The sequence below is a fragment of the Chaetodon auriga genome, chromosome 21 (genome assembly GCF_051107435.1).
Source record: "Chaetodon auriga isolate fChaAug3 chromosome 21, fChaAug3.hap1, whole genome shotgun sequence".
Classification (NCBI taxonomy): domain Eukaryota; kingdom Metazoa; phylum Chordata; class Actinopteri; order Chaetodontiformes; family Chaetodontidae; genus Chaetodon; species Chaetodon auriga.
This window is the reverse complement of record NC_135094.1, coordinates 1,681,097-1,707,500: the sequence shown is the minus strand read 5'-3', so window position 1 is coordinate 1,707,500 and position 26,404 is coordinate 1,681,097. Positions and strand designations below refer to the sequence as shown.

The window sequence follows — 26,404 nt, the reverse complement described above, 5'->3', positions numbered from 1 at the left end:
GCCAGTGAAATGAAGACAGGAAGGACGGAGACAGTGTTTCCTCCCTGCTGCTTCTTTCTGTCCAGCTTCTGTTTGACCAATCAGAGACGTTCAGCCCGGCGAACTGTATGAAAGAAATGAGTTATTAAAGTAGAAAAAGGGTGTGAGCTTTTTATTTTTCCTCGTGATCTTTGGTGTTAGAGGCTTAAAGACGTCCCTCTGGTCCCTCCTGCTGCTGTCACCTCACCTGATCTGACAGGAGTTTCAGAAAACCATTTCTCATGTATGCTGTTGATCATAACGTGACTTGCAGATCTATTGCACCTCTCTGGGAATGCGTTATGTCAGTGGAGGTCCTGACAGGTACACAGGTACGACCAGGTGTGTACGTGACCAAGTGACGGAGCCGCATGGAGACCAGGACGGAGCAGCTCATCAGCAGCTACTGTACTGAGAGAAGACTGAGTGGATGACAGCTTTGATAAGAACGGAAAACAGAGCTAGAGGTTCCTTTGATGTGGACACATACACACACGCGCGCACACACACACACACACACACACACACACACACTCTTCAGAAATCAGATTTGGGAGCTGTGAAGAATAAATGCATGAAGGGTTGAAAAATGAGGCCTGTCTAATCATTCAATTAGGATCCAAGGCAGATGGTCTGGACACACACACACACACACACACACACACACACAGACCTGTTACACGTCGTCAGTCTCGCTCTCGTCGAACTCTCGTCCCTCCTTGTGTAATCTTATCATCTCTCTCAGTGTAACTCTATACTCGATGTTTCCAAGTGTTAAAGAGACGCTATTGTCAGCCTGCACTTCATTAACTGGACATCCCATAATTATCTGACTATATACAAGGATATAGCAACATAATCTCAGTGAACAGCTTCCTGTGTGTGTGTGTGTGTGCGTGTGTGTGTGTGTGTGTGCGTGCACATTGTTATGTTGCAAGAGAAGAAGTATATTTTGTCTAAAATAAATCAATGCGGGAGCCTAAAAACTTTCCTGCAGTGCAAATAACCAGCAAAAACAGATCCAGAGCGAACCCCAGGCTGCCTGTTAGTGGATTATTAGTTATTGATCGGTCTTCCTCTGTGTCTGCAGCTGGTATACTGGGCCAGTCAGCAGCAGGATCAGGATGAGAAGATGGCTGGCTGTGTGTTTCCAATGGGACCAGAGAGCTTTCAGCGCTTCACGCCGGACTCCCTGGCGGCCATCGAGCAGCGCATCGCCCAGGAGCAGGCCCGACTCAAGAAACAATACCAGGAGGTACACACACTCTCACACACACACACACCTGACAAACACAACTGGGAAGCATTAAAAATAATAAGAGGATGAAACAGGAACCAGAAGAGGAGATATTAGAGGTTAAAAGCAGGAGGAAGTGCAGCGAGGCAGCTTCAGCGGGCGGATGTGAGAAGCAGTTTGGAGGTGTTGATGATGTGTGTGTGTGTGTGCGTGTGTGTGTGTGTGTGTGTGTGTGTGTGTCAGGACCTGGGCGACGTGGTGGTCCCCCGGCCCCGGCCCGACCTGGAGGCAGGAAAACAGCTGCCACGCATCTTCGCCGACATCCCGTCTCATCTGGTGGGCGTTCCCCTGGAAGACATCGACCCGTACTACTTCAAAGACCAGAGGGTAGGTGACCCAGAGAGTGTGTGTGTGTGTGTGTGTGTGTGAGTGTGTGTGTGTGTTTATGGGTGAAGGTTGTTGGAAACACCCCGTCTCTCCTGTTGGAGAGTCCCTGGAAGATAAATTGACTCTTTGTTAGCCTACTTCACTGCAGACCAGAGGGGAGGTGAACGAGTGTGTGTGTGTGTGTGTGTGTGTGTGTGTGTGTGTGTGTGTGTGTTTGTCTTCCACTTCCTCTCCACCTGATATATGTGGTCATGGGTGTGTCTCTCTCTCTTTTAGTCTTTTTTATTGTCTTTTTTGTCTCTTTTTGTCTCCTGTTTCAGGCTGTTGTCAAACCAACAGACTAAAGACTTTATAGAACAACTCTGTGTGTCCATTAACTACTTTACAGATGACAACTTTTACTTCCTGGAAACCCAGATGTGTTCTCACCAACGGCCTCTAACTAAAAAGCATTAATGAATTATTCAATAAAAAAAGTAGCCATTAGTTAGCATTTACAAATGTTTTGTAAAGGTGCCTGTCAGGCAGTGAAGGAGGAAGTGATGCGCAAATGACTTAATATCACTTCAATGAATCCAAGACAGAGGCGGACCAGGTGCTTTTCCTGCGGTGACGCTCGTCTGGTCTTCAAATGTCAGTCTGCAAGACTTTGCCCACAGCGACGCCTCCAGCTCAGCCAGAGAACACTCGTTATCCTTCCACTGTGGTCCACTATGGCTGTAGAAAATGGCGGCGACGCTCGGGAGCTGAAGGCAAACGTCAGCCGTTTGATTCGACTCCATAATAAATGTGTTCTTCTCTCTGTGTCCCTGCAGACCTTCATAGTCCTGAACAAAGGGAAGGCCATCTTCCGTTTCAGCGCCACATCAGCTCTCTACATCTTCAGCCCCTTCCACCCCATCCGAAGAATCGCCATCAAGATCCTGGTCCACTCATATCCTTACGCTCACCGCAGCGACTGTATGTATGACGCACGATGTCTTAGCAGTGCTGTGATCTGCTGCTGACTGCGGGACCATGGCCGCAGGGGGGTCAGGGGTCAGAGGTCAGATCCAGAGCAGCGTCCCTGCAGCCTGGAGGGGGTCAGCGTGTGTTGAAGGGTGCTGCGCCTGAGCCGCCGGACCACCCTGACGGCAGTTTGGGTGATAATGTAAACAAACAGATGCAGGCCGGGTGCTTGGTCACCGCGGGCGTCTGCAGAGACTGAAGCAGAGAAACGTGTCGAGGCTTCATGTTGTTTCGCACTGTGTCACAGAGAGATTTCTTTTTAGAGCTGCTGCATCAGCCAAAAATTAACGGGAACTCTCCCGGTAATCAATGAATCGTTTCGGTTGGATTCAGCGTCTCAAGTGGGAGAATTTGATGCTTTTGCTCATCATGTATGAAAGTGAACGCTTTGGGTTTTGGACTGTTGATCTCTGGATCTTCTCACTAAGTTACTGCAGACATTTTTCTCTATTTCCTTTGAAAACGATAAATAATTTATGGAGAAAATAATTGATATATTAATGAGTGATGAGTGCCCAACATCACAGAAGCATCCAGGAAACACTATTTCTCAATTTTACAAGTTAGTAATTAATTCAAAGTAACTGTACAGTAGTGTTAGATATCCTGTGTTTCTCTCTGTGTGTGTGTGTGTGTGTGTGTGTGTGTGTACATGCGTGTGTCAGTGTGTAAGAGACAGACTGAAGGTTTGTGAACGCTGGATGTGACTACGCTGAGGGGTCTATGCTAACAGTTTAAAGGTCCGGGGGCTCTCTGCTGACAGGTTAGCATACACAATGCTGAGTGATAGCCTGTATGCTAACTGTTTAGCGTATACGCTGTGGGGGGTGATAGCATTTATGCTAACTCTTTAGCATATACAATGTCGAGCGACAGCCTTTATGGTAACTGTTTAGCTTATGCAATATTGAGTGATAGCGTTTATGCTAACTGTTTAGCTTATACTATGTTGAGTTATAGCATTTATGGTAACTCTTTAGCATATACAATGTTGAGTGATAGGGTTTATGCTAACTGTTTAGCTTATACTATGTTGAGTTATAGCATTTATGCTAACTCTTTAGCATATACAATGTTGAGTTATAGCATTTATGCTAACTGTTTATCATATACAATGTTTAGTGACACTAAACCTCATGCTAATGCGCTCCTCCTGCAAACCAAACCTTCTGATTCTACCCTGATTCATTTTTCACTAAAATGCTGATTTTAAAGAACGACATTCACTCACAGTTTGACTCATACAGGCTCTAGTAATTAGAGCTTTTTTATGTGAGTTATTAATGCTCAAATAATGTGAAACGACCCTCTGAATTTATATTTTTTTATAAGTCCTTTAAATGAACCCTGATTACATTCAGCTGCACTCGACATGACAGTTAATGGCATTGATTGAATTTTGATTTGAACAAACACGGACGTAACTGAATGTCACAGCCAAAGAAGAAGGTTTGTTTAAAGTTATAAATGGAAAATGAATGTCTTTCCCTCCATTAATAAGCCCTGTGCGGTCGACATTGATTAAAGGGAGATAAATCTAAATTAAAATACACTGAATACAGCGAGTACTCACACATAGTGTTCATCCCTCATGTTAACAACACGTCTGTATCGTCACTGTGTGGCTGCTTTAAAGTCACATATCGTCCTGAATCCTCTCTGAGACGTGTTCAGCTGATGTTTCCAGACACGAGGAAAGAAACGAGTGTGTTTACCAGTTGACTGTGTGTGTGTGTGTATGTGTGTGTGTGTGTGTGTGTGTGTGTGTGAATCAGAGGGTCGTATCTCTAAGCCAGATATCATCTTGAGCTGTCTGCTGAGCTATAAACATGACCAGTAAATATTTCCCATCCAGGTGGAGTCTCTCTCACACACACACACACACACACACACACACACACACACACACACACACACACACACACACAGGTGAATGTACACACTGTGCAGACCTCAGCATGCTCCTGATGGAGGGCTCTTTGGATGGTCCGACTCGTCTTCACGCTGGTCTTTTACACTCTGAACTGTTTCCTAATTGCGTCCTCGCCCTGAAGACGGCGTCTTATTTCTGCTGCTCGTGTTTCTGACAGTGACATTAAATTAAATTCCAGATGTTGTGGAAAAGGCCTCCATCTTGAATCTCAAGGCTCCAGCTGCGGGAGTTGGCCGGGCGCCCGTCCCATGTCCCACTCCAGCTCCACGCCGGCGTCCGCCTCGGGCTCCAGACGCCAACCCAACATGACAGATATTATTTCACACCCAAAACTCAACAGCCGGCCCCTCGACACCCCTCCCTCCCCGCGCACTCGTCTATTTTTACTTGTGGTAGCGGCTGCTGGTGTTGAGAGACGTCGGGCCGGCGGACACGCCGCTGTTGTCAGGACGATAAGAGGGGGGAGAGGTCGGCGGCAGAGGTGTGGTGCTGCCGAGGTGCTCCGTGTGTGTTTGTTACAACGGAGGCCAGAACGAGTGTGTGTTTGAGGGGAGGGGTCACCATACGAGGACGAGTTGTGTTGGTGGAGTTTTAGTGTGTGTGTGTGTGTGTGTGTGTGTGTGTGTGTGTGTGTGTGTGTGTGAGAGTGCTTTTATAAGTGTGTGTATGTGTGATCAAGTGTGTTCTGGATTTATGCCCAACCACACTGGCGCCACAGTGACAAGCTGTGGTGTGAGGTGGACACACACACACACATACACACACACACACACACACACAAACACAAACACACACACTGATGGAGTCAGACAGTTGTGTTGTTAGAAAGCAGCGATTGTGTGTTTGTGTGTATTTTCTCTCTCAGGTGTCCACACTTCCTGTTTCTGACAGGAAACAATGTTTGACTACGTTTCCCACGGGGCCTCTCGTCCCATGAGGCTTTGCACAGGGCCCACGTTCGTCTCGCGTTCGATGCAGCTCCGTCTTGCTGCTGAGCCGAGCTGCTGTGCTGGTCTGACGTTTGAGGTCCAGTCTGGTGGCTTTTAAAAGCATCGAGTCAAACTGTGTCAGCGGCGGGCGACCACGGTTTGAGCGACGTGTTGGTTTCAGCCGGAGCTGTTTGCCGAGAGAAGTCCGAGTGGCTCTCTGGAAAACAAGACGCTGCACCTCAGGAGGCGTCGCACAAGCAGAACATTTGAGATGAAAGCGTCCAGGAGTCCAGCAGGAGACGTCCTGAGCTCTTTGTCGGCATTGTGCTAACGTGGCGTCGGTGCTGTGATGGCGACAAACCGCCATCACAGCATGTTCCTGTGGAATCGTGTTAGCGCTGTGTTAGCATCTTTATATTGATTTCACAGAAGCAGAAACAAGAAAAGCTCCTGAAATAACTCAGACAAGAAGTATGTGAACTGGAGAAACTGTGCAGCAGAACATGGAAGAAGAAGAAGAAGAAGAAGAAGAAGAAGAAGAAGAAGAAGAAGAAGAAGAAGAAGCGTGTACAAATATGATGACGAGGCCGAAGAGTCAAACCAGCGTCCTGGAGACTCACGTTAATGAAGTTTCAGATATTGTGTTATCGTTTCTGGTCATCGCTGTCAGCGCTGAATCAGCATTATGCTAATGATGGTGCTGTTTATGTGGAGTGGATGTGGGCGGGGCCAGAGGTCTCACATGACTGCACCCTCATCAGAGGAATATGAGAGCAGGTGATTGGCCAGTCCTTGTTAATACAGGAAATATTTAACCAATAAAGAAGACCAATCAGTAAGGAGTCGTGATCAATGAGCAGATCACCAGAGCTCGATCTGATAGAACATTTGATGTTTGGGGTTTTAGAAACGTCACATTTGACTTTAGGAGACAAAAACAGATCCACAAAGCGTTTCCTCCCTCCAGTTCTTTCAAAATAAAAGCAGTCTGTGGCGCAGTGAGAGAAATGAGAGGAAAAAGTGAAAATATTATTCTGTTCCAGTCTTGAGCTCCTCAGGAAGAAAGACTGAGTGAAGGAGAGGAAGAGGAGGAAGAAGAGGGATGAAGAACGACGGAGGCCCACAGATGTGGAAAGACTCAGGGAGCGAAAAGGAAAGAGAGGAGGAAATAAAGCTTGCCGTGGTGGATGTGGGAGGTATAATGACATTACCGGTACGGTGGCCTGGGAGGTCCATAACAGCAGGGCTATCATTACGGCGTAATTAGCTCCTGGCTCTGCGGCGGCGGCGGCGGGGGGACATTTGCGTTGTTTGTCAATCGGTAACCGTATTATGTCGCCGCCTGCCACCGCTCTCCAGCAGCATCATTACAGCCGGCACTCAATCAACAATTACCCTGCAGCTCCAGCGACTTTCAGCTGGAGTTTGGGCCGCGTTCACACGGGGAGTATGTTCCCTCCGCCAAATTACAATAATTAAGATTCATTTATAGCTGTGATTGACAGCTGAGCGAGGTCTCGCTAAGTCTCTCCCACCTCATCGCGCCCGGCGTGCTGAACATGGCAGGTGAAGGTGATATTTAACGTGTATTTCTGCCTTCTGACAGTTTGGAAAGTTACTGCTCCCCATTATATGATGATTAGACAGGAGTGGGCCCTTTCTCCCATCGCTGCTGTTAATGGCATATTAATTTGCTGGATTGAATGTGGCAGGCGTCAGAGGGGAGCGGCGAACACGCGCTAACGCGGCACAGCCTTTCAGTTCACTTCGTCTTTATTTAGCCCTAATGGGAAATCAGTGAAAGGTATTTAAAAAAAAGCCACATGTAAAATGACTTGGGCATGTATTGGACGCACACGCGGTGGCAGAGAGATGTTTTTACATTTACATATGGCGCTCATGAAAGCTTCACCTCCTCCACCGCCAACGTTACACTGAACACATTTCCATTTAGCTCGAAGTCACAGAGAAACCTCTTTGTGCCGTTCACGGTTTCTGTCCAACAAACAGCAGCTGTGTCACACAGTTCAGGCTGGTTCAGGGCAAACTTCTGTCACGTGAAGCTTTTCTAACAGGTGTTCTTCTCAGGTAAGCGTCTCAGCCCCGTCAGCAGAGGAGATGATGACGAAGCTTCTTCTTCATTTCAGTGATACTGTTGGACAGGTTCAGGGCGTTTATTCTTATATTCAGACTGAAGTTGATTAAAATGTTGTTCCGTGTGATCTTGGTACAGTGTGACTGGCATTCACACCTGTGTGACTCTGCAGGTGAGACGTGAAACCGCCTTTTTCCTTAACCTGCTCACGTTATTCAGCTTGTTCATCATGTGCACCATCCTGACCAACTGTTGCTTCATGGCCATGTCCGAGCCGGCGTACTGGGCCAAGTACCTGGAGTAAGTACACCTGGATGCTGTCTGTCTGTCTGTCTGTCTGTCTTTGGTTGTACCCCTCTATCCATTCACCTTTTGGGGGGTGTAATGGTGGCGTAATGATCCAGAGGAAGGAGCTGATGAGGCAGCTTGGAGGAGACAAACTGTAATCAAAGTCAGAGCAAACAGCTTCATGTCAGCCTGAACGTTAAAGCTCAGACTGACGTCACGGACGTCACGCTGTGTCCTGACTGCACCTGATTGGACTTGTGAACCTGAATAGTGAAGCACTGTCTTATTGCTTCCCCTCGTCACAGGTCACACGTTAAGTTAAGATAAGATTAGACTTTATTATTATATGTATTTATAGACTAAAACCACCTGCTTAGAGCTAAAAAAAACACCACATTCTGGTTTAAAATACCTGGTTTTGTCTCCACAAACACAGCTTGAACAGTCGTCTGCTGCCTGCCAAGCTGTCTCACCATCCTCCTCCTCCTCCTCCTCCTCCTCCTCCTCCTCCTCTTCCTCACGCACCTGTAAACTGAGCTTCATCACCTTCATACACTGATTCGAAACCTACGAGTTCAACAGATCTTCGGTTTGCAGAAACGTGCGATGCTAACGTTTCATTCTGGGGACTGAGCTCCCAGACGGCGGGCGCGTTGACCTCCAAACCTAATCAATAATCAAACCTCCAAACCTAATCAATAATCAAACCTCCAAACCTAATCAATAATCAAACCTCCAGACTCACCAGTTTTTGTTGTGGCTTCCTTTCTTTTCTTTCTGGGATCTTTGCTCACTTTCTCACTGCGTTCAGACGTTAGTTCAACACTTCCAGGTGAAACTTCGTTCATCTTTGGAGATTTCTCTGCTGAATCTTTCAAACGTCTAAAAACGTGGGCCTACCTGGACGCCCGCAGGGTGGCGGTGGACACGTGCGTTTTGGATGAAGTGACCCTTTAACGTGTCCGACCGCCGGCGTCCCGCTGCTCGCTCAGCGCTGACGTGACTGACTCCCGGCTGTCCGTCCGTCTCCGTACGCTTCAGTTGACGCCCCGTCGGGTCAAACTTGTTTCTGGGGACAAAATAAATAAGTGAAGGGTGTTCGGCTGGTTTTATGAATATTTATCCTTCGTCTCCTTCTTCCTCCTCTGTCTGCTCGGTTAAACTCCTCTTTTCACCCTTCCTCACTCTCACATCTTCTCCTCTTTTCCTTCTCGTCCTCGATCTTTTCTCCTTCTCATTCACGATCTCCTCTTTGTTTCTGTCTCCTTCTTCCTCCACTTTCCTCCATCTCACCTTTACCCTCCTTTCTTTCCTTCTCCTCTTTCCCTTCCTCTCATCTTGCTCTCTGTTTTCCTTCCTTCCTCCTTTCTCCTTCATATTTCCTTTTCTCTCCTTACTCGTCCGTCCTCTTCCTTCCTTCCCACCTTCCTTCCTTCCCACCTCCCTTCCTCTCTCTGTCCTCTTCACCCAAAACGTCTTGTTACTCCTCTTCCTCTTGATATCATCCTCCTCTCCTTCCTCCTCCCTCTCTCAGGTATACCTTCACAGGTATCTATACGTTCGAGTCTCTCATAAAGATCTTGGCGAGGGGTTTCTGTCTGGGGCCCTTCACCTTCCTGAGGGACCCCTGGAACTGGCTGGACTTCAGCGTCATCGTCATGGCGTGAGTCAAACACACACACACACACACACACACACACACACACACGGTTTCCTCTGCAGGTTTCTGACTGAGACACAGCTCAAATGTCTGCGATGAGCTCAATAAACGAACAGCGTCCACACTGCAGCCTGCAACGATCAATTAACAGACAATAATCACTGAATCCAAACGATTTGAGAGTGGTGCTGAAAAAAGTCAATATTTGAATAATGGCTGGGTCTCAAATAAAGGCCCTAAATCTTATTTCTCACTCACTAATTCAAATTTATTTAGTATAAATAAGAGCAAAATACAGAATATGATATAAATAAGTGATGTGCTGTGAGGAGAAAATGATGATATTTTGTTCAGGTTTCCATCAAGACTTACCTGCTTCATTTGGTGATCTAACAGCACGATCACCACTTCCTGTAGGTGTTTCACATTAAAAGCCTCAGTGGGCTTTTAATGTGAAACATCTGTGCAGGAAAAGAAGTGCAAAGTGGAGCCAAGAGGATTTAATAAGTTGCAGAGAGAGCCGGAGCTGCCGCGCTGTGCTGATGGGATTAGAGCTGTGGAATTAGAAATAAAGCAGCCCGTCTCTGCAGTCCAGGCTCATAAACCCGGAAAGTTCTGCTCCTCCGTCAGTTTGCGCCGCTAAGCAGAAGCGTGTTTGTTGAAGTCGGACACATCTGCACAGTAAGGAGAAAGTGTGCTCTGTAACCACAGAGCTGGTCTCATTGTGCCGTCGATCAAACGCTGCGAGCGCACAAAGAGGAAGAAACAAACTTCAGGCTGCAGCGTCCTGTTTCATTAAGAGCCTTCATCAGTCTGTAAGTGAGGACGGTTAAAAATAAGCCTGCGCTCTGATGAGGATCCATGTTTCTGTCTGCGCTGCTGAACGCCGCTCAGCACATTTCCTCTGTACTGCGTTCAGCGAGGAGCTCTTTGTACTTAGCTTCCAACTTATGGTATTTTTTAACTTCCTCTATATGTCAGAAGAAAAGCAAACTTTTCACTGCACCGCTTCCATCTGACGCCTCCACTGATTGGTTAGTTATCAGATTAATAATTCCACTAAAATAACCGACGGCGTCAGAGGATGATCGACTTTTACGGCTTTGATTTGAGCTGTCAGGGGACATTTTGACAAAGTTGTCCAGAATATCTCATGTGTTGTTCAATGAGGGGGGGTCAGTACGGTTTAAAGGCTTCTCACCTCAGCACCAGGCGTTTCTATTATTTTGGACATTCACTGTAACTCCCATGTTGGTCCAAAGCATCTGTTTCATATTCAAATTAAATAAAGCTGGTCTGTGAACGATTCGAGTGACGGTGACCTCGGGGGGATTTGAACCTTCCTGCGTTAGCGCCTCGCTCTTCCCGCTGACCTCTGCTGTCCTTGAATGAAATCCCATCACGCTGCCGTCTGTCCCGTGTGGTCGGAGGGATGGGGGGGGGTTCGACCCTCCGTTAGAAACACTGCTCCTTGTCAGCTGGTCGAGAAAAGTTCTGTTTCTTTTTTAAAACAATTTTGGGATTTGACTTGAGAATGAGTTGACCTTCTTTAATGACCACACACCTGCTCAGGTGAGCCTGACTTTACTCAGTGTGTCTGAGGAAAAAGGAGAAAACATTTTCCAGATCACAGGTCCGAGAAGCCCAAAGCTCCTTAAACTCGCTCGGCACAGAAATGGCTGTCAAACCGTCAGTTCACGACAGGAAGCGCAGCTCCGAGGCTCGCCGTCAATGATGGCGGCGGCCTGTCGTTTGTTTCAGAAAGAAAGAGAGCGTGACCTGTCCACTTCAGTAATTGACTGGCTGATGGAAAATCGCAGCGGGTTTGGTTTGGTTAGCAATCAGGCGGCGATCAATCAGAGAGCTGAGGAGCGGGAGGCGTGCAGGGAGGGACGCCGCCGGGAAGACAAACGATCAGAATGAACCGATCGGATCAATAGTTGACCCCGAGGCTCGGCTCCGGGGTTAGCCTGAAGTGTAATGAAGCGGTGTCACCTCCACGGCGGCCGCCTGCTAAATTGAAGCGTCTTGATGAAGGTGTCCTCGGATGGTGGGACGGCGTGTCTGCGGCGTTACATAACAGGACCCTGAGAGGGACAAATGTCTTCACCTAAAGGACAAATTCACCATTAAAGCACGGAGCTGTTCGAACGTACATCTGCTCCACTTTATATTCTGTCTGCATTCAGCAGGTCTGTTTCTCCTTTATGAGCATAACTGGCCGAAGACGACTCTGTGAGTCTCGTCCAAGTATTTTTAGCAGCGTCACGGGCAACCCTGCGCTGCATAATACATTTATATATCACTCATCTGCTTTGCCAAATGTGCTTGGAGGGAACATAAATATCTGGATTATGTTCACTGGCGGTGGTTTCTCCAGTCCTGGAAGTCAGGGGGAGGTAGTCGGGTGGATGGCTGGCACGAGGTTCACAGTCTACGTCCTGCATGCGCTTCGATTAAAGCAGGAAAAACACCTTAAGAGGCGCAGATGGTGGATTTGGTTAAATACCGAAAGAGTCAACAAGTACTGATCCGTGTTTTGAGTCAGTGTAACGACTGATACCGCCGCCATTCCTCTAACATGAAAGATCCCTCAGACGTGTTTTCAGGTGCGTTCTGTTACCTGGTTAAAGTCCTTCTACAGCAGAGGCCTCCTGTTTCTCTCAGTCTGAGCATTAGAGCTCCCACCTTTACCTGAACACACCTTTACCTGAACACACCTTTACCTGAACACACCTTTACCTGATCGTGTTGCACTGGGCTCCGCACAGGAAAAGGAAACAGATGTGAAAGAACAGAAATGAAATCAGAGAGCTTCCTCTAAAACAACCACAGTAACGGCTGAACACACTCCTCTCTGCTTTGTGCTGATCTCGGCCATGAAAACACACACACACACACACACACACACACACACACACACACACACACACACACACACACACTTAAGATTTGGCCTCACGTTATTTCCAACTTATTGTGAACCTCATCTGTGATTTTATGCCATAAAACTGAGACGATGCTCAGATTTCCTGAAGTTAATAACTTAACGTCCACAGAACACGTGTGATGAGGTGATTAGGTGAGTTTAAGTGGGGCAGTGAGACATTTGGGAGCATTCAGCACTAAACTGAGAAGGAAATAAATATATTTTGCACAAAAAATGCTAAAAGTTTTTCTAAATCTCTGAAGAATTCCAACATTTTCAGTAAATCTATTTTAAAAAGTTACAGCTCAAAACTAACCTCCTAAAATATCACAACTCAACTTAAAGGCAAACTCACAACCCTCTTCTCGTCACTGATGAGAGAAAGGCATTCTGGGTAATTAAGTCAGGACATGGACACACTAAAAAATTTAATGACAACACAGTTTTCTTTGAAATATTTGAAGTATTTCAGCTGCTCCTTCCTTCATTTCTGTTTGTCTATTGTTAAGTGACACACACACACACACACACACACACACACACACACACACACACAATGTCAGTAGGTGCGCGTCCTTGAACCGAGGGCCGTCCTGCGGTCAGATGGATCTTTAGCAGGACAGGGACACATAAGTCACCTCTTTACACACACACACACACACACACACACACACGCACACACCAAGGATGGAGAACATGTTAAGTGTATGTGTGGTCGTACACACAAAAAAATATCATGATAGTGCATGTGTGGACACGCACACACATCTTTTATATCTGAAAACACACACACACACACACACTGCCCCTGACACATCACCCTCTGTGCCCGGGCTTTATTAAAACCAGAGTGATGGTCTGTAAACACACACACACACACACACACACACACACACACACACACACTAAATGTCTGATTGATGCTCTCCTCCCCTCCCACCAAGTCAGGATTCCCATGGTAACAGAGTCTATCGCCCTCCCCTCCCCTCCCCAACACACACACACACACATACACACACACACACACACACACACACACACTCGGCCCGCCCCTGTGTTACTGATACTGCTGGTGTAATGACATGTTAATGGCTGCCATCACAGACCAGCAGCAGCAGACTCGTCAGCCATTTTCACCGCGTTAAAGGTGCAACATTTTCCATCTTCTTAGCAGAATAAAATCATCAGTAAATCACCTCCACGTTAATTAAAAACCGCCTGAATTAACCCTCATGAAGAAATGAGACCGCAGACCAGCAGAACATCGGATGTTTCTCTGCACACAGAAGAAGATGAAAACACTTCAGCTTTAACAAAAAAAAGAAGAAGTGTGTGTTGAATTCATGAACATTTAGAGAAAAGACAAAAATAAAGAGACCGAAGGAAAATAAGTGAACACACACCTGGTCCATGCACACACTGCTAGCTAGCTGCAGCTAACGTCTGTGCAGTCCGTGTTAATGAAGGAAACTCAGTCTGAACACTCAGCAAAGCAAAGGGACGAAGGTCTGAGTTTGAGCTTTGGGAGGACGAGTCGAAATGGATCCATAAACAATAAAAATGACGTCTGGCTCTCATGTTGTTCACCGTGTGGCAAACAGATTCATTCCTGTTAGAAATGGTGCTCACACAGCCTCCAGGTGACGTCCTGCAGTGAATCAAAGTGAGCTAACGGCACTTTAAATTTAGAGTTTTAGTTCATTTCACCATCTTTAAGTTCAGGTTTCTACGGGATAAATTCCACATTAGACAGATTAAACCTGTTGGTTGGAGAGAAAACTTCACTGAGGATGAAATTCATTTAATTTCTTTAATTTTAAACTTGGAAAGACGGAGCAGTTTGTTTTCCTCTGACTCACTGAAACGTGTGAAACCTGCAGCATGAACGCGCTGAAAGCTCGTCGTGCTCGCCGTCAGAGCAGAGCTGATGCTTCGGCCTCTCTGTCGCTGCGTCTGTCCGCCGGTCATCTCTACCTGCATCTAAACGGCCTCCTCTGACCGCCGTGCCCCCCACCTCCACTGTAATTCAATCAGCCTGCCAGTCAACGCCGCTGAAATATGAGCCATAATGGAGGGCCGTTAGCCGCTCCAGATCAGATGACTCCATCTAACCGGGGGCCCAAAATGGCCGCCGTCGCCTGGCGCCCTTCCGGCTCTCGTGGCCTCATCTGATTTGATCTAAAGGGGAGAGCAGCGGGACCTTCGACGCCCGGCCGCATCCAAACCCGTTAGCGCATTTAGCTCATGATGCAGATGTTTCTGATGAAAGTGATCACAGTCTGAACGGAGACTTCCTCAGACTGACATTAAAGGCGTCTCAGCTCGTTATCTGGACTGAAACGTCGACGAGGCTGTGATGTTTGTGCAGGACTGGTTTGCAGCAGTGACGGTAAATGAACGTCATCGTGAAGCGTCGTGTGAAGATCAGAGCACTTCCATGATTGGAGAAGCCTTTGCCAGCAAGTGTTTTCCAGCCAGCTGCTGCGTTTCATCAAAGCTGCAACGGACACAATGAATTAAGAGAAGACAAACTGAATTTCTAGGAAACAGTTTAATGAAGATCAGCTGATCTTGAGCTCTCCTGAATCCCTTTCAGTCATCAGTCCCTGACATGACCTCGCTCGGCTCAGCTGTTAATCAAACCACAGCGAAACACAGAAACATGGACGCTCACGTGGGCTGAAAACAGAGTGAACACCTTCACATTCAAACACTGATTATAACGTAATGATTATCATTAGAATGATTTTTTAAAGCATTTCTGTGCCTTCTGTGGGAAAATCTCTCCTAAAAATGTGCTGTTATGGTGGAAGAAATCAAAATAAAATGAATAAATCTAAGCTGCAATAGTTTATGATTTACTTGTCATCAGATTAGCATTTATGTAAAATATTGGATGATTGTAATCTTTGTCTGGACTCAAACGCTCGATTAAGACTCAAAACAATGCAAAAACAAAGCAATAAACATGTTGATGTTTGTTTTTTACCTCATAAACAGACCTTATTAAAGAATATTAACCAGACTACATGCTGAGTGGAGCATTGTACAGCTGAGAAACAGGATCACAGATATCGTGACCTTCTGCTGAAAACTTCTTTTTGACTTTATTCTTTAAAAGCAAGCTTCCTGGTTGGATGACAGCAGCCTATTGCAGCCCTACATTTGACATTTTGACTCATTTGACAAACCAGGGTTGTACTTTGAACTCACCACAGTATTTTCAAACTTTGTCATGTTTTTCTTCTTTTGTTGTATGTTGACAACCACCACACTGCCCCCTACAGGCTGTTAACAGAGTTTATCAAAGTAGGGAACCTGCAGGCGCTGAGAACCTTTAGAGTGCTGAGAGCCCTGAAAACTATCTCGGTCATCCCAGGTAAGGCCTCACCACCACCACCAGGGGGCGACAAGCGACAGAAACAAACACTCGTCATCGTGAAGTCGTCGTGAACGTCCTCTCTTGTTCGTCCCATGTGTGCCATGTCTTGCAGCACCAGCCCCGCCCACTTTCCACTCTCTGCCCAATCAGGGGTCACAGGTGTAGTCACCTGATCTGAACTGAAGAGACAGTAAAGAAGGAAAAGTCAGACACGTAAAAGCTGAACGCATGACCCTTAACTGGAGATGTTTGCTTCGGGTGTTTAGTTATAATCTGGAGGTCTCCTCCCCCGAGCTACTGCTGCTACGACGACAGCTTGCAGTTAGCAATGTGGTGACAGCTAGCTACAGGTTTTAGCTACCTACCGATTATTTTGGAGATTGACTAACGTCGTCCCACGATACACGTGCTGTGGTTAGCGTCACACATCCTGCAGGTATATGTATAGAATTTTTTTTACCAGTTTACCAGTCAACCATTAAAAAATGACAGTAACAGCTAAGCTAACAGTGCTACTAATGCAATAAATCCCTTTAAACTTACTTTGTTAAAGCATTCAAAAGAAGAGATTTTCTAAATTTTGTTATCAGCTACAGCTAACGTTGGCTACAAAAAGATAGCACTGCTGTTGTTTTAACAGAACTAGCCAAACAGAAGGCTAACAGCTGTTTGCTAACATTACAAGAATAGTGTTTAATACTTATCCTATACCTTATGAATAAAGATAGGCCAAGTGAATGATTAGCTCACAAGATGGCTATAGCTAATGTTAGGTACGGTAGCCCACAGCAACACTACTACTGCTAACACTTCTCAGTCTACTGTCCGCCCACTCGAGCTAAAACAGTTAGCCGATGACTTGATTAGTCGATTGACAGAAAATTAATCAGCAATTATTTACAATTTTTTAAAGTGAAAATGAGAAAGTTTTACTGGTTTGTGACTCTCAAACGTGAAGATTTCGATCTGAGTACACATAATGTCTTCAGGTTTGGGACAAAATAAGCAAATTGTGGACGTCAACTCCAGGAAGTTGTGATTTTTCACAATTTTGTGACAAACGTTTATTGGATTAAGCAGGATTTATAACCTGGTCCAGGGACTGAAACTAGATTTCATTTGTCTGCATTTTTCATGGTGGAAATGACAAATTAATTTACAGTTGAACTTGAACTTGAACTCGAGAAAATAATTCAGCTGGATACTTGACAGTGAGAATAATTAGTATTAGCCGTCCTGGCTCACACCCAAAAATATGAGTCGACACTGAACACCCACGACGTTAGCTACTAAAACAAAGAAATGATGTTATCGATGAGACTGTCAGTTCAGACTCTGAAGGTGTGAGACTGACTTTGTCTCCAGTTTATGTCCGTGCGAGCAGCTTCGACCGGCTGACTTCCCCTTCTTGACACTCGGTGTCTCCGCCCTGAACCTCCACTGTCCCACCCGGCCTGTTTCTCTCCGTCTCTCTCGGTATCTCCATTTTTCTCTCCCGCTGTGTCGGCTCGTTGTTGCTCAGTGTGGTCAAACCCTTCTGTGTGTGTCTGTTCTTGTGCTTCTGTCTCCCGGCTTGTTGCAGATATGTGACTGAGTTTGTGGACCTGGGTAATGTGTCAGCCTTAAGGACGTTCAGGGTGCTGCGAGCGCTCAAAACCATCTCAGTCATCCCAGGTGAGGAAGCGAACGCAGGGGAGTGAATATCAAACGCACCCCTCCTGGCCGGAGCCTGCTGGAAGCACTAAATCAGTGGCTGTGTTTGAAGTCTCATCCTGCATACTACCTACTGAATACTACACTTTTTGACACACACGTACATAAAGTACACGTAGGTAGTATGCAGAAAGAAGCACTGAGGTCTTCCTGGTAATTGGTTGTGAGTGGACATCAGAGGCTGAGCAAACAGCGACTTTACGCACAACAAGTCACTCTTAATGTTTGACCTTATTGATGCTAATTTCGTTTATGTAATTGAGTTTGAATTCATGAGATCCTGAAAAGTTTGTCGACTCATCAGTGTCAGACTCTCACGGCTCGATGGCATTTGATCAAATCTGAACCCAGTTGAATCAGGATCCTTCGTGATCCCTTATTGAATCCAGTTAGCTTTGATGCAGCCTGCTCACTTTGAGCACAGCGTGACTCAAATACTGGATGTCCTGATAGCGTCCCATTCAGTTAATTAATTATGACAATATTAAAGTTGAAGTGGGAGATTTTGACTTTGCCAAACAGAGGATCTATTTGTTTAGCGTTGGCTCCCATTTTGAAAGACGACTTAATCAATGTGAGAGGAGCTGGAGGCTTCAGTCCTGTGATTTAAGTTTTGGTGTTGACCGTTTGTCTTAGATTATAACTTAAACTGACTCAAAGCCCCTTTCTGTTCCACAGTGAAGCCAGTCTCCAGCTCTAAATGTGGAACTGTTCCTTTAAATCTGTTGCTGGCTAGCCTCTGTATGTTTCCACTGCGCATGTTAGCATGCAGCGCTAACAGCATTATTAACATGTTTGAAAGGTGATTAAATCATACCCATGCCGTGTTAGTGGCCTGTTATAACAGCGTCTCATACATGTTATAACTGTATCACAGGACTATCAACATGTTGAAAGCATGTCGTCACTGCACACACGTCCAAACGTCAGCACATCAGTCATTCATTAGCGCACAGACGCTAACAATGTTGACTGTATTAACCTGCATGATGGGAGCTTTGGGAGCTAACTGTTAGCGTCTGCTTCTAATGAATGAGCTAAAAGGAAACGTTCAAAGAGAAACCGTTGTTTCTTTGCTGTGGTAAGATTGACTGAGGACACTCAACTTGTCTGCACCCTTTGTGTTCTGAGTGTGTGTGTTCCTGCTGTTCTCACCGTGTGTTCGTGTGTGTGTGTTCGTGTGTGTGACATTATGTGTGTTAGTGGGGACTTTGTGGGCTGTTTTGCTTCATTTTGTTGGTGATGATGATGATGGTGGCAACACGTTTGAGAAACTTAAAGCTGCTGTCAGATGAAAACCTTCAATTTCCAAGAGATTCAACACTAACATGAATGGAAAAAAACTTTTCTAATGTTTCTGATGTTGTTGTTGTTGTTTTCACCTGACAGCAGTTACACCTCTACTGGCTGTAAAACGACTTTTCGTTTTCAGTTAATTGGTTATTTTATGATTTATTTCCTTTACGGAGTCATGGTGCATAAAGATGGCAGCCCTCTGGTCTCACACGCTCCGGTTAGCTTTAAATCAAAGCTCCAGAATAAACAGGCCTGCCTTGTGTCTTTGCTAATTGTCTTTAACTCCATTTGTGTTTGGACTGAAATAGAAGGATTTTACAGGCTGTGAAGAGGCTGTAGATTCGGATGAATGACTTCAGTGCAGATGGCTGCCATCTTTATTTAAACTAGCTGCTTGTTTTATTAGCATATTTATTATGTGTATATTTTGCGTTCAGCGTGAAAATTGAATTTTATTAAATACATGAAATTAATTATTTGTTTGAATTAACTGTTTGAGCTTCTTCTGGCTCTAAATGACGTTCACCTAAATGCTAATCCTGTCTGCGTCCTTGCGTCCCCGGCGGTCCGGCAGGCCTGAAGACCATCGTTGGCGCTCTGATCCAGTCAGTGAAGAAGCTCGCCGACGTGATGATCCTCACCGTCTTCTGTCTGAGCGTCTTCGCCCTCATCGGCCTGCAGCTCTTCATGGGAAACCTGCGGCAGAAATGCGTCCGCAGCACCGAGCACTGCGTCAACAGCAGCCTGCCCGCCAACACCTCCTTCTACTGCAACAACAAGACCTGGGCCTCCCTGAAGGACTTCATCAACGACGAGGGTGAGGGTCCCACTCTAAACGGCCACTCTGGCCACTTGGCATCACTGTGTGTACTTTTTAAAGCAGCAGTAGACAATGAAGGAACGTTTCTGTGGCTTTTAAGACATGAAGTTCAGGTGTGTACGGCTCAGTGTGGCTTTGTTGAAATCAGCTGGATTCCAGTTGAAGATGGAAGGTCCACTGGTTTCACTGCTTAATCCTGACTTGTGTATCTGAAGTATAATCCAGCGTTCCCACTGTCAGTGACTTGGTTGACGTTGTTCAAAGCCACATCTGGTCTGGCTCCCAGTCCAGACTTCACGCTTCAAGCTGAACTTGGTGGTCAGGCTTTGGTGCCTGAGAGGCAGAACTCAGGGCGCTGGTTCATCTGGTGTGAAAGGGTGAAAACAGTCACTTGTGAGATTTTTGTGGTAGATTTCTTCATCATCGTAGAATGTCTGCACGACCACCATTTGGATCCTTCAATTTCTCTGTTTCTGGCAAACAAAGCTCAGATATCCAGCAGAAAGACGTGTTGAAGGTTTGGAGAGGGCTTTGGATCATCGTGTAAAGGCAACATTTACAGAACATGTAACATGGGTTTGCATGTATGCAATATTTTTTTAAATCCTGGTCCCAGTCCTGGTCTTGGTTCCGGGTCGTGGTCCTGGTCCCAGTCCTGGTCCTGGTACAGTAACTGTAGTTTTCAGTAAAATAACAGGATAAAAAAAAGACTTGATGCACTGAGTGGAAGACGAAGAGCAAGACGGGCTTCTAGTATGTTCTGTTCAGAGGAGCGTGTGTGTGCGTGTGTGTGTGTGTGCGCATGCGTGTGTGTGCGTGCGTGTGTGTGTGTCATGCTGCAGTTGTGACTGGTGTTTCCTAAATGGACTGGACAATGCCATGTTGGCACTGTGGTTACAACTGACGTCAATAAAGACACACACACACACACACACACACACACACACACACACACACGCAGAGGTCATGCGAGGTCAGCTGGTATATACAGTATTTGACATGTCAGGCATGTTCACCAGGCAACATAATATACGCTATGTGGACATACTTAAACACACACAGTATATACAGAATGGGCTCATGGAGCACACACACACACACACACACACACACACACACACACACAGGTCGAGGTCAGGGTTAAGGAAACACTTAACGCTGCTGTCAGATGAAACCTGAGCTGCACGTCTTCTTTTTCTCTTCTTGTGACTGAAACACTGAAGCGTCGCTGCACATTAATCTTAATCCACACAGACTGAACTGTTTAATCCCACAATGCTGCAAATCATCCAGCGTAGAAACAAGAGTCACAACAAAGAGATTATATCCGTCTTTCTCTCCTCTGATTTCTCTTTTCTTTCTTCCATTTCTTCACTTCTTCTATCAGTCCGTCTCTTTTCTTTCTTTTACAGACTCTGTAAACCTGTATTAACACAAGTACAGCTCATTCTCACCTCTGACAGCATTTACACAATTTCCATATTAATGTGAAATAAGACACACAAAGCTTCATGTTCAGGTACAGCAGAGGTGTGACTGCTTTAAATAAACACAGCCTGCACATAAACACACACACACACACACACACACACACACACACACACACACACACCTTTAAAGCATCAGGAGAAGAGGAAAGACTTTCTGTAATCTGACTGTCTGCTTTGGATTTGAACACATCAGGCTTCGTTTTTCCTCCCGTCAGCTGCTGGATTAACCACCAGCACAATTAAAACTATTAAATTCTAGACCTTTGAGAGGGTTCTTCCTTTTTTACCTGATAAACAACTCAATAAAAGACCACACAGGACGGCAAAACCCTTTATTTCATTTTCATTTCATTTTCCTTTTCAAACGACACGACAGCAGCTCAGGTGTATGAGGAAACGTCTTTCTCTCAGGTTAGCTGCAGTTAAAGTCCATTCACACTCCAGCAACAGAAGAAATAACCCCTGAAACCCCCCCCCCCGGGATGAACAGACTCTCATTATCCAAAAACAGATGTGTAATTATTTGAAGTGCAGACGTTTTGTTGCAGCTCTCAGAGTAATCGTGGCTGAGGAGGAGAAAGCTGCTGTGACAGCAGGCAGTGAGGAGCAGCACTGAGCTGACCGCCGTCTGCACACGCTGCTTCTTCCTAATGTACCTTCTATTTATTCATTTCCAGTTTGCTTTGCCATCCATCGCGTCAAACAAATGTCCCCCGCAGGCTCCCGTATCGACCCCTAAAAGCTGCCGTGAAACCTGAGAGCCGAGCCGCGGCGCTGAAGCTCGTCCCGTTCGGCTGATCTGAAAGCAGCGCTCGGCGGGAGATCAATGGTGGATGTTCTCCATGCTAAACATTTCCCATCATGCCCTGTTTGTTCTGAGCGGGCAGAGGCGGCGGTGCTTCTTATCGGACGGTTCAATGAGTGAATGTCAACAGACATCATGTTCGGTCTGAGATTTCAGTGTTTTTAACATTAAAAACAAAGAAAAGTGTCTTAACGTCGGTCAGATTGGAGCTGAGCGTCTTTAGCTTCTGCGGGGGGTCAGCTGGTCGCCGAGGGCGGGACCTAGAGTATCTGAATGTGCTGCAGGAAGAGAACTAAGAGGGATCTTCATGTAAATATATAAACAGATTTTTGACGTAAGAGGTAACAGGACACGTGATGCAGAGAAGCCGCAGTGAACGTCACAGGACGCACGTCAAACACCTGTGTGTGTGAATCTCAACGTACTTTGACAGTAACGTCCGTCATTAATGAGATCATCGCTCCTCTCTGCCGCACCTGCAGACGTTCATCAGGTAAATGCATCTCTGGCATGATGGGAGCGTGCAGGCGTCATTTGCTTCTCTTGAGTCTAAAAAGAAATTAAATTAAGCTCCCTCTCTCGATGTCCTGTAGAGACAATTTTCCACGTTTCTGCAACTCTGTAAAATCTTCCCAGGCGGGGGTCGCTCTGAAAAAACCCTTTATTAAATGTCAGTCTGCGGGCTAATGCTTCCATTCGGGGAGTTTTGGAAACCTGAAGTTTCAGGTAATGACTTTAAGCAGAGTGTTGGTATGCGTTTTGTCTGGGGAGAGAACGCCTCAGTGACTAATGCTGCGTAAAGGCTTCATGCTTACTTTGAGCTGGTGAACAAAAGCGCTTCAGACTTCAGAAGTTTTTGTTGGCGAGCAGGGATGCACTCGACAACAAATGGATGGCTGCGCTCCTAAAAAGCTGGAGTGCCTTTGGTGCAGCGGCGGTCAGATGCGGTCAGAGCCAAACAGAAGCACCAAAGAACCTGTTTTGTTTGTAAAAAGGCAGAATTTTTGCACGCGTACATCCACAATAAAGGAAAGAAGAAGAACAAGGTTTCGGTCTTCTTTGTGGACTTTGAAACGTTGAAGTGCTTTGTTTCTCTCTGACAGGCGGAGGTTTTACTCAAAAGGCCTTAAACTTTGTTTCGCTGGGTGCAGCAGCTCCTTTTGTTTCCCAGAGTGCATTTAGAGAAGCGCGAGAAGAACTTGATGGCCGTTTTAATACGTTTCTATTAGAATGCAATGTAATCGTTCATAATGGCTGCAGTTAAATGCATGCGGTCCGAATTGTGTGCTGAATAAAAGATAAGTAGCCTGAGTAGTTGTTCCCGTAAGGCAAATGGATGAAAATGTCAAGCCGGCGTTTAAGGTCACCGTTTCTGCTCCGAAGTTACTGTGCAGCAGCATCTGATGCAGATCTGTCAGGTTCCACGTCTCCATTATGTAAGGCTGAGTCACAGAGGAACAGCTTCTCACATGAAAAAAATACTCATCCTGCTGCTGATGTTACTTTTCACAAATAGGAGGTGGTGTTTTTCACAGTTTTCCGTTTTTTAGGTGAGTAAAATCACGACAGGTGGCCGCCTGTCACAACACGCGTTACATCCCGCATCGGCGACGTCAAAGACACGAGCTGCCTCTCATTTTCCCACACGTGTCCATCATCCAGGCACTGAGACGCGTCAACGCTGAAGCTGACGTTTGGTTAGTTTAACTGGTTTCTAAAGCAGTTTGAAAGCCCGACAGACCTCAGTGTCACGACATCAGAGGTTAGGTCACATGGCTAACGTGAGCGAGGTCCGAAACAAACCTACGTTTAAACGTCACGAAAGTGAACAAACGTCACAGCGCGACAAAGTCTGATCGCGATGGTGAGTTTGATCTCCCTGTTTGATCTCGTCCTCCGGGGTCTTGGACTCCTCTGTTAGAGCTGATGTGTGTAAAACTCATCCATTGTTGGAGGCTGACTTGACATTTTGAAGACGTTTGTGTCCAGACTCCATCACACATACCTGCAGACTGTGTCCTCGAGTAAAACGCTTCGTTCCAGAGCTCCTCCGGGTTCAGTCTTTGGAACAGAGATGGTTAAATACATGAATTCCCGTCCTCGGGAATAAATACTGTACCCTCAAACCACAACAAAGTTAAGCAGCCTTGTTTTCTTCCTGCCTTCCTGCATTAAAAGCTTTTGAACTTGTTGTGTCTGATACTTTGTGTGTTTGGGTTGGAGAAGCAGCCCATGTGATCGGGGTAAAGTGTGTTAATGTACCTGGAGACGGCTGGTAGTCAGATTTAAGTGATGAATAAATGCTCAGCAAACCGTGGCTCCTGTAATGGTTTTGGTTTTATGGCTTCCTGCTCAGACGGTTTCTAACCAGCCCAAACACACGAGCTGGGTCTGATGAGTTTATTGATCCTGCGGGAGCTCGGATAGAAAGCCTGCAAGCTCAGCACAAACTCGCCCTGAGGCGCAGGAAAAGCACCAGAAGTTACAAGAACGCAGCTGAAACGAGCATTTTGTGGGTTTTTGGAGACTCGATTATGAAATGATCAATAACTGTTGTGGGAAAATGTGTCTGTGTCGACAAAATGATCCTGCTGCTCGTTGGTTTTATGTTTCTACTTAAACTTTAACTGGACCAATTAAAACACAAAGACTCAACATTTAAGAAACAAGGTTCACACACGGAAACAGCAAAATATGACGGGTTCAAAAACAAATGTCCTCCATGTCCACATCCGACCGTCTGTCCAGAGGTGGGCTCAGCCGCTGGGTGCGCTAAATAATTATTTTGACCACCTAAATAAACAATATTGTGTGTAAAGAAAGTGAACTTTTTTATGCCGAGAGGCTGAAAGAACAAAAAATCCTGCACAGTCACAAGCAATTATTTTATTTACAGCATTTCTTTCTTCAGATCTTCAAGTTCGCCGTCAAAGGACTGAAGGACTTTCTGGTGTCTGACAACAGCAGTTGTTAGGTAACGAGAGGCCGACGTGGAGAAAACAGAATTCATGATCTGAACTTGTGCTGATGTTTTCAGTTTTTTAAAGGAATTCAAGGTTTATGCGACTTTTCTTCAGGTTTTGACTGAGCTGTAGGATCACGTGTTCATTGCCTCGTGGTCTCATCCTTTAGGTTACCTGCTTCTCATCATCTCGTCACAGGTGTTTGCTTCTGATTGGACCACATGAAGTTCTGATAAGAGTGTAAATTGTCCCGCCGTAACAGAACTAACAGAAGAGTCACGGAGACGTCGATCGAGCCCTTGAGGAGGGGTCTAATTAGAAAAAATAAGTGCAACACCTGTGTGGGTGGGCTGTGGTGAAGCTGGAATCTAAAGTGGAATTTTTAATTCTCTTTCCAGACAACTTCTACAAGGTGGAGGGGGCCAAGGACGCCTTAATCTGTGGGAACAGCAGCGACGCAGGGTAAGTGCTCTCCTCCTGTTTGCTTTTCAGGCGGCTGTGGGTGTATGAGCTGGACCCACCCAGCTGTTGAGGGTGGAGCTGTGGAAGGATTTGACGGTGCTGAGTGACGGATGCTGAAATGTGTTGTATTTGTGAGCTGTGCTGTCAGGAAGTGAAACTCAGAAGACAATCACAGAGCAAAGGTTCGTGTGATTGTTGTCATTTGTTGGATTAAAGTTCAGTAGTTAAAGACACTCCAGGCTTTGGAGCGTGACAGATGTCCTGTTGTTTGACATTTCATTTGCTGCGTCAGGTCCAGGATTCCTTCAGAGATAATTGCAGGAAACTGGTTAGCCAAGCTTTGAAGGTGCAGAGCAGGTCTGCAAAAGTGGAAATGTGCAGGATTTGGGGCGGAAGATGAAAAAGTCTTCCCATTTTGCAAATTTTCTTATTTTTTTCGCTACATTTGGGATGAAAATTATGCCAGTTAATGTCGGTGATTTATTTATTTATTTTTTAAGTACAGGCCACCACACAGGACCCTTGACTGTGTTGGAGCTTTTCACAGAGTCGACTCCACATAAGAAAATTAGACATTTTCTGCCAAAAATAGGGAAAACATTTAACAGGGGGGTTTAAGACCCAGGTACAGTACCACCAGAACACGGGTAAAGCATGGGGCAGCTTTAATTACAGGCTTAGCAGAGACGGAGACTCTTGAAATGTTTGGTGAACCAACCAATCATCACGGGCAGGCAAAGATCCAGGAAGTGAAAGGCGAGACTCCTGGAGACAAGAGGCTGAGATGTTTACCAGGGAACAGCAGAACAGGTGTGGTCAAAGGCAACAAGAGATCAGCCCAAAGAACAGTCCGGCACTGAGTGAGCAGCTTGAATACTAGACTGATTGGAAATGAATCTCAGGTGTGTGATCAGGTGGGCGGGCAGGTGGGCGGAGCTGGCAGGGGGGTGAGAGTGGAAAAGGAGTGACTGAGCAGGTGAACAGATGAA

The 26,404-nt window shown here is 46.0% G+C and overlaps 2 protein-coding genes across 2 annotated transcripts in view; both read left to right on the top strand.

Moving 5' to 3' along the window:
- Positions 1-7,790, top strand: part of LOC143314511 (sodium channel protein type 2 subunit alpha-like) — a 41,516-nt gene extending 33,726 nt beyond the window's left edge. Inside the window, exons 2-5 of the mRNA XM_076721574.1 lie at positions 1,109-1,273; positions 1,499-1,642; positions 2,458-2,602; positions 7,780-7,790. Coding sequence (XP_076577689.1) covers positions 1,151-1,273; positions 1,499-1,642; positions 2,458-2,602; positions 7,780-7,790 — 423 coding nt within the window. The 5' untranslated portion in view covers positions 1,109-1,150. The remainder of the gene's footprint in view (positions 1-1,108; positions 1,274-1,498; positions 1,643-2,457; positions 2,603-7,779) is intronic.
- Positions 7,791-7,830: 40 nt separating this feature from the next.
- The window catches only part of LOC143339742 (sodium channel protein type 5 subunit alpha-like), a 105,114-nt gene continuing 86,540 nt past the window's right edge, over positions 7,831-26,404 (top strand). Inside the window, exons 1-5 of the mRNA XM_076761157.1 lie at positions 7,831-7,907; positions 9,430-9,558; positions 17,449-17,540; positions 19,450-19,692; positions 25,352-25,415. Of these exons, the coding sequence (XP_076617272.1) occupies positions 7,837-7,907; positions 9,430-9,558; positions 17,449-17,540; positions 19,450-19,692; positions 25,352-25,415 (599 nt within the window). The 5' untranslated portion in view covers positions 7,831-7,836. The remainder of the gene's footprint in view (positions 7,908-9,429; positions 9,559-17,448; positions 17,541-19,449; positions 19,693-25,351; positions 25,416-26,404) is intronic.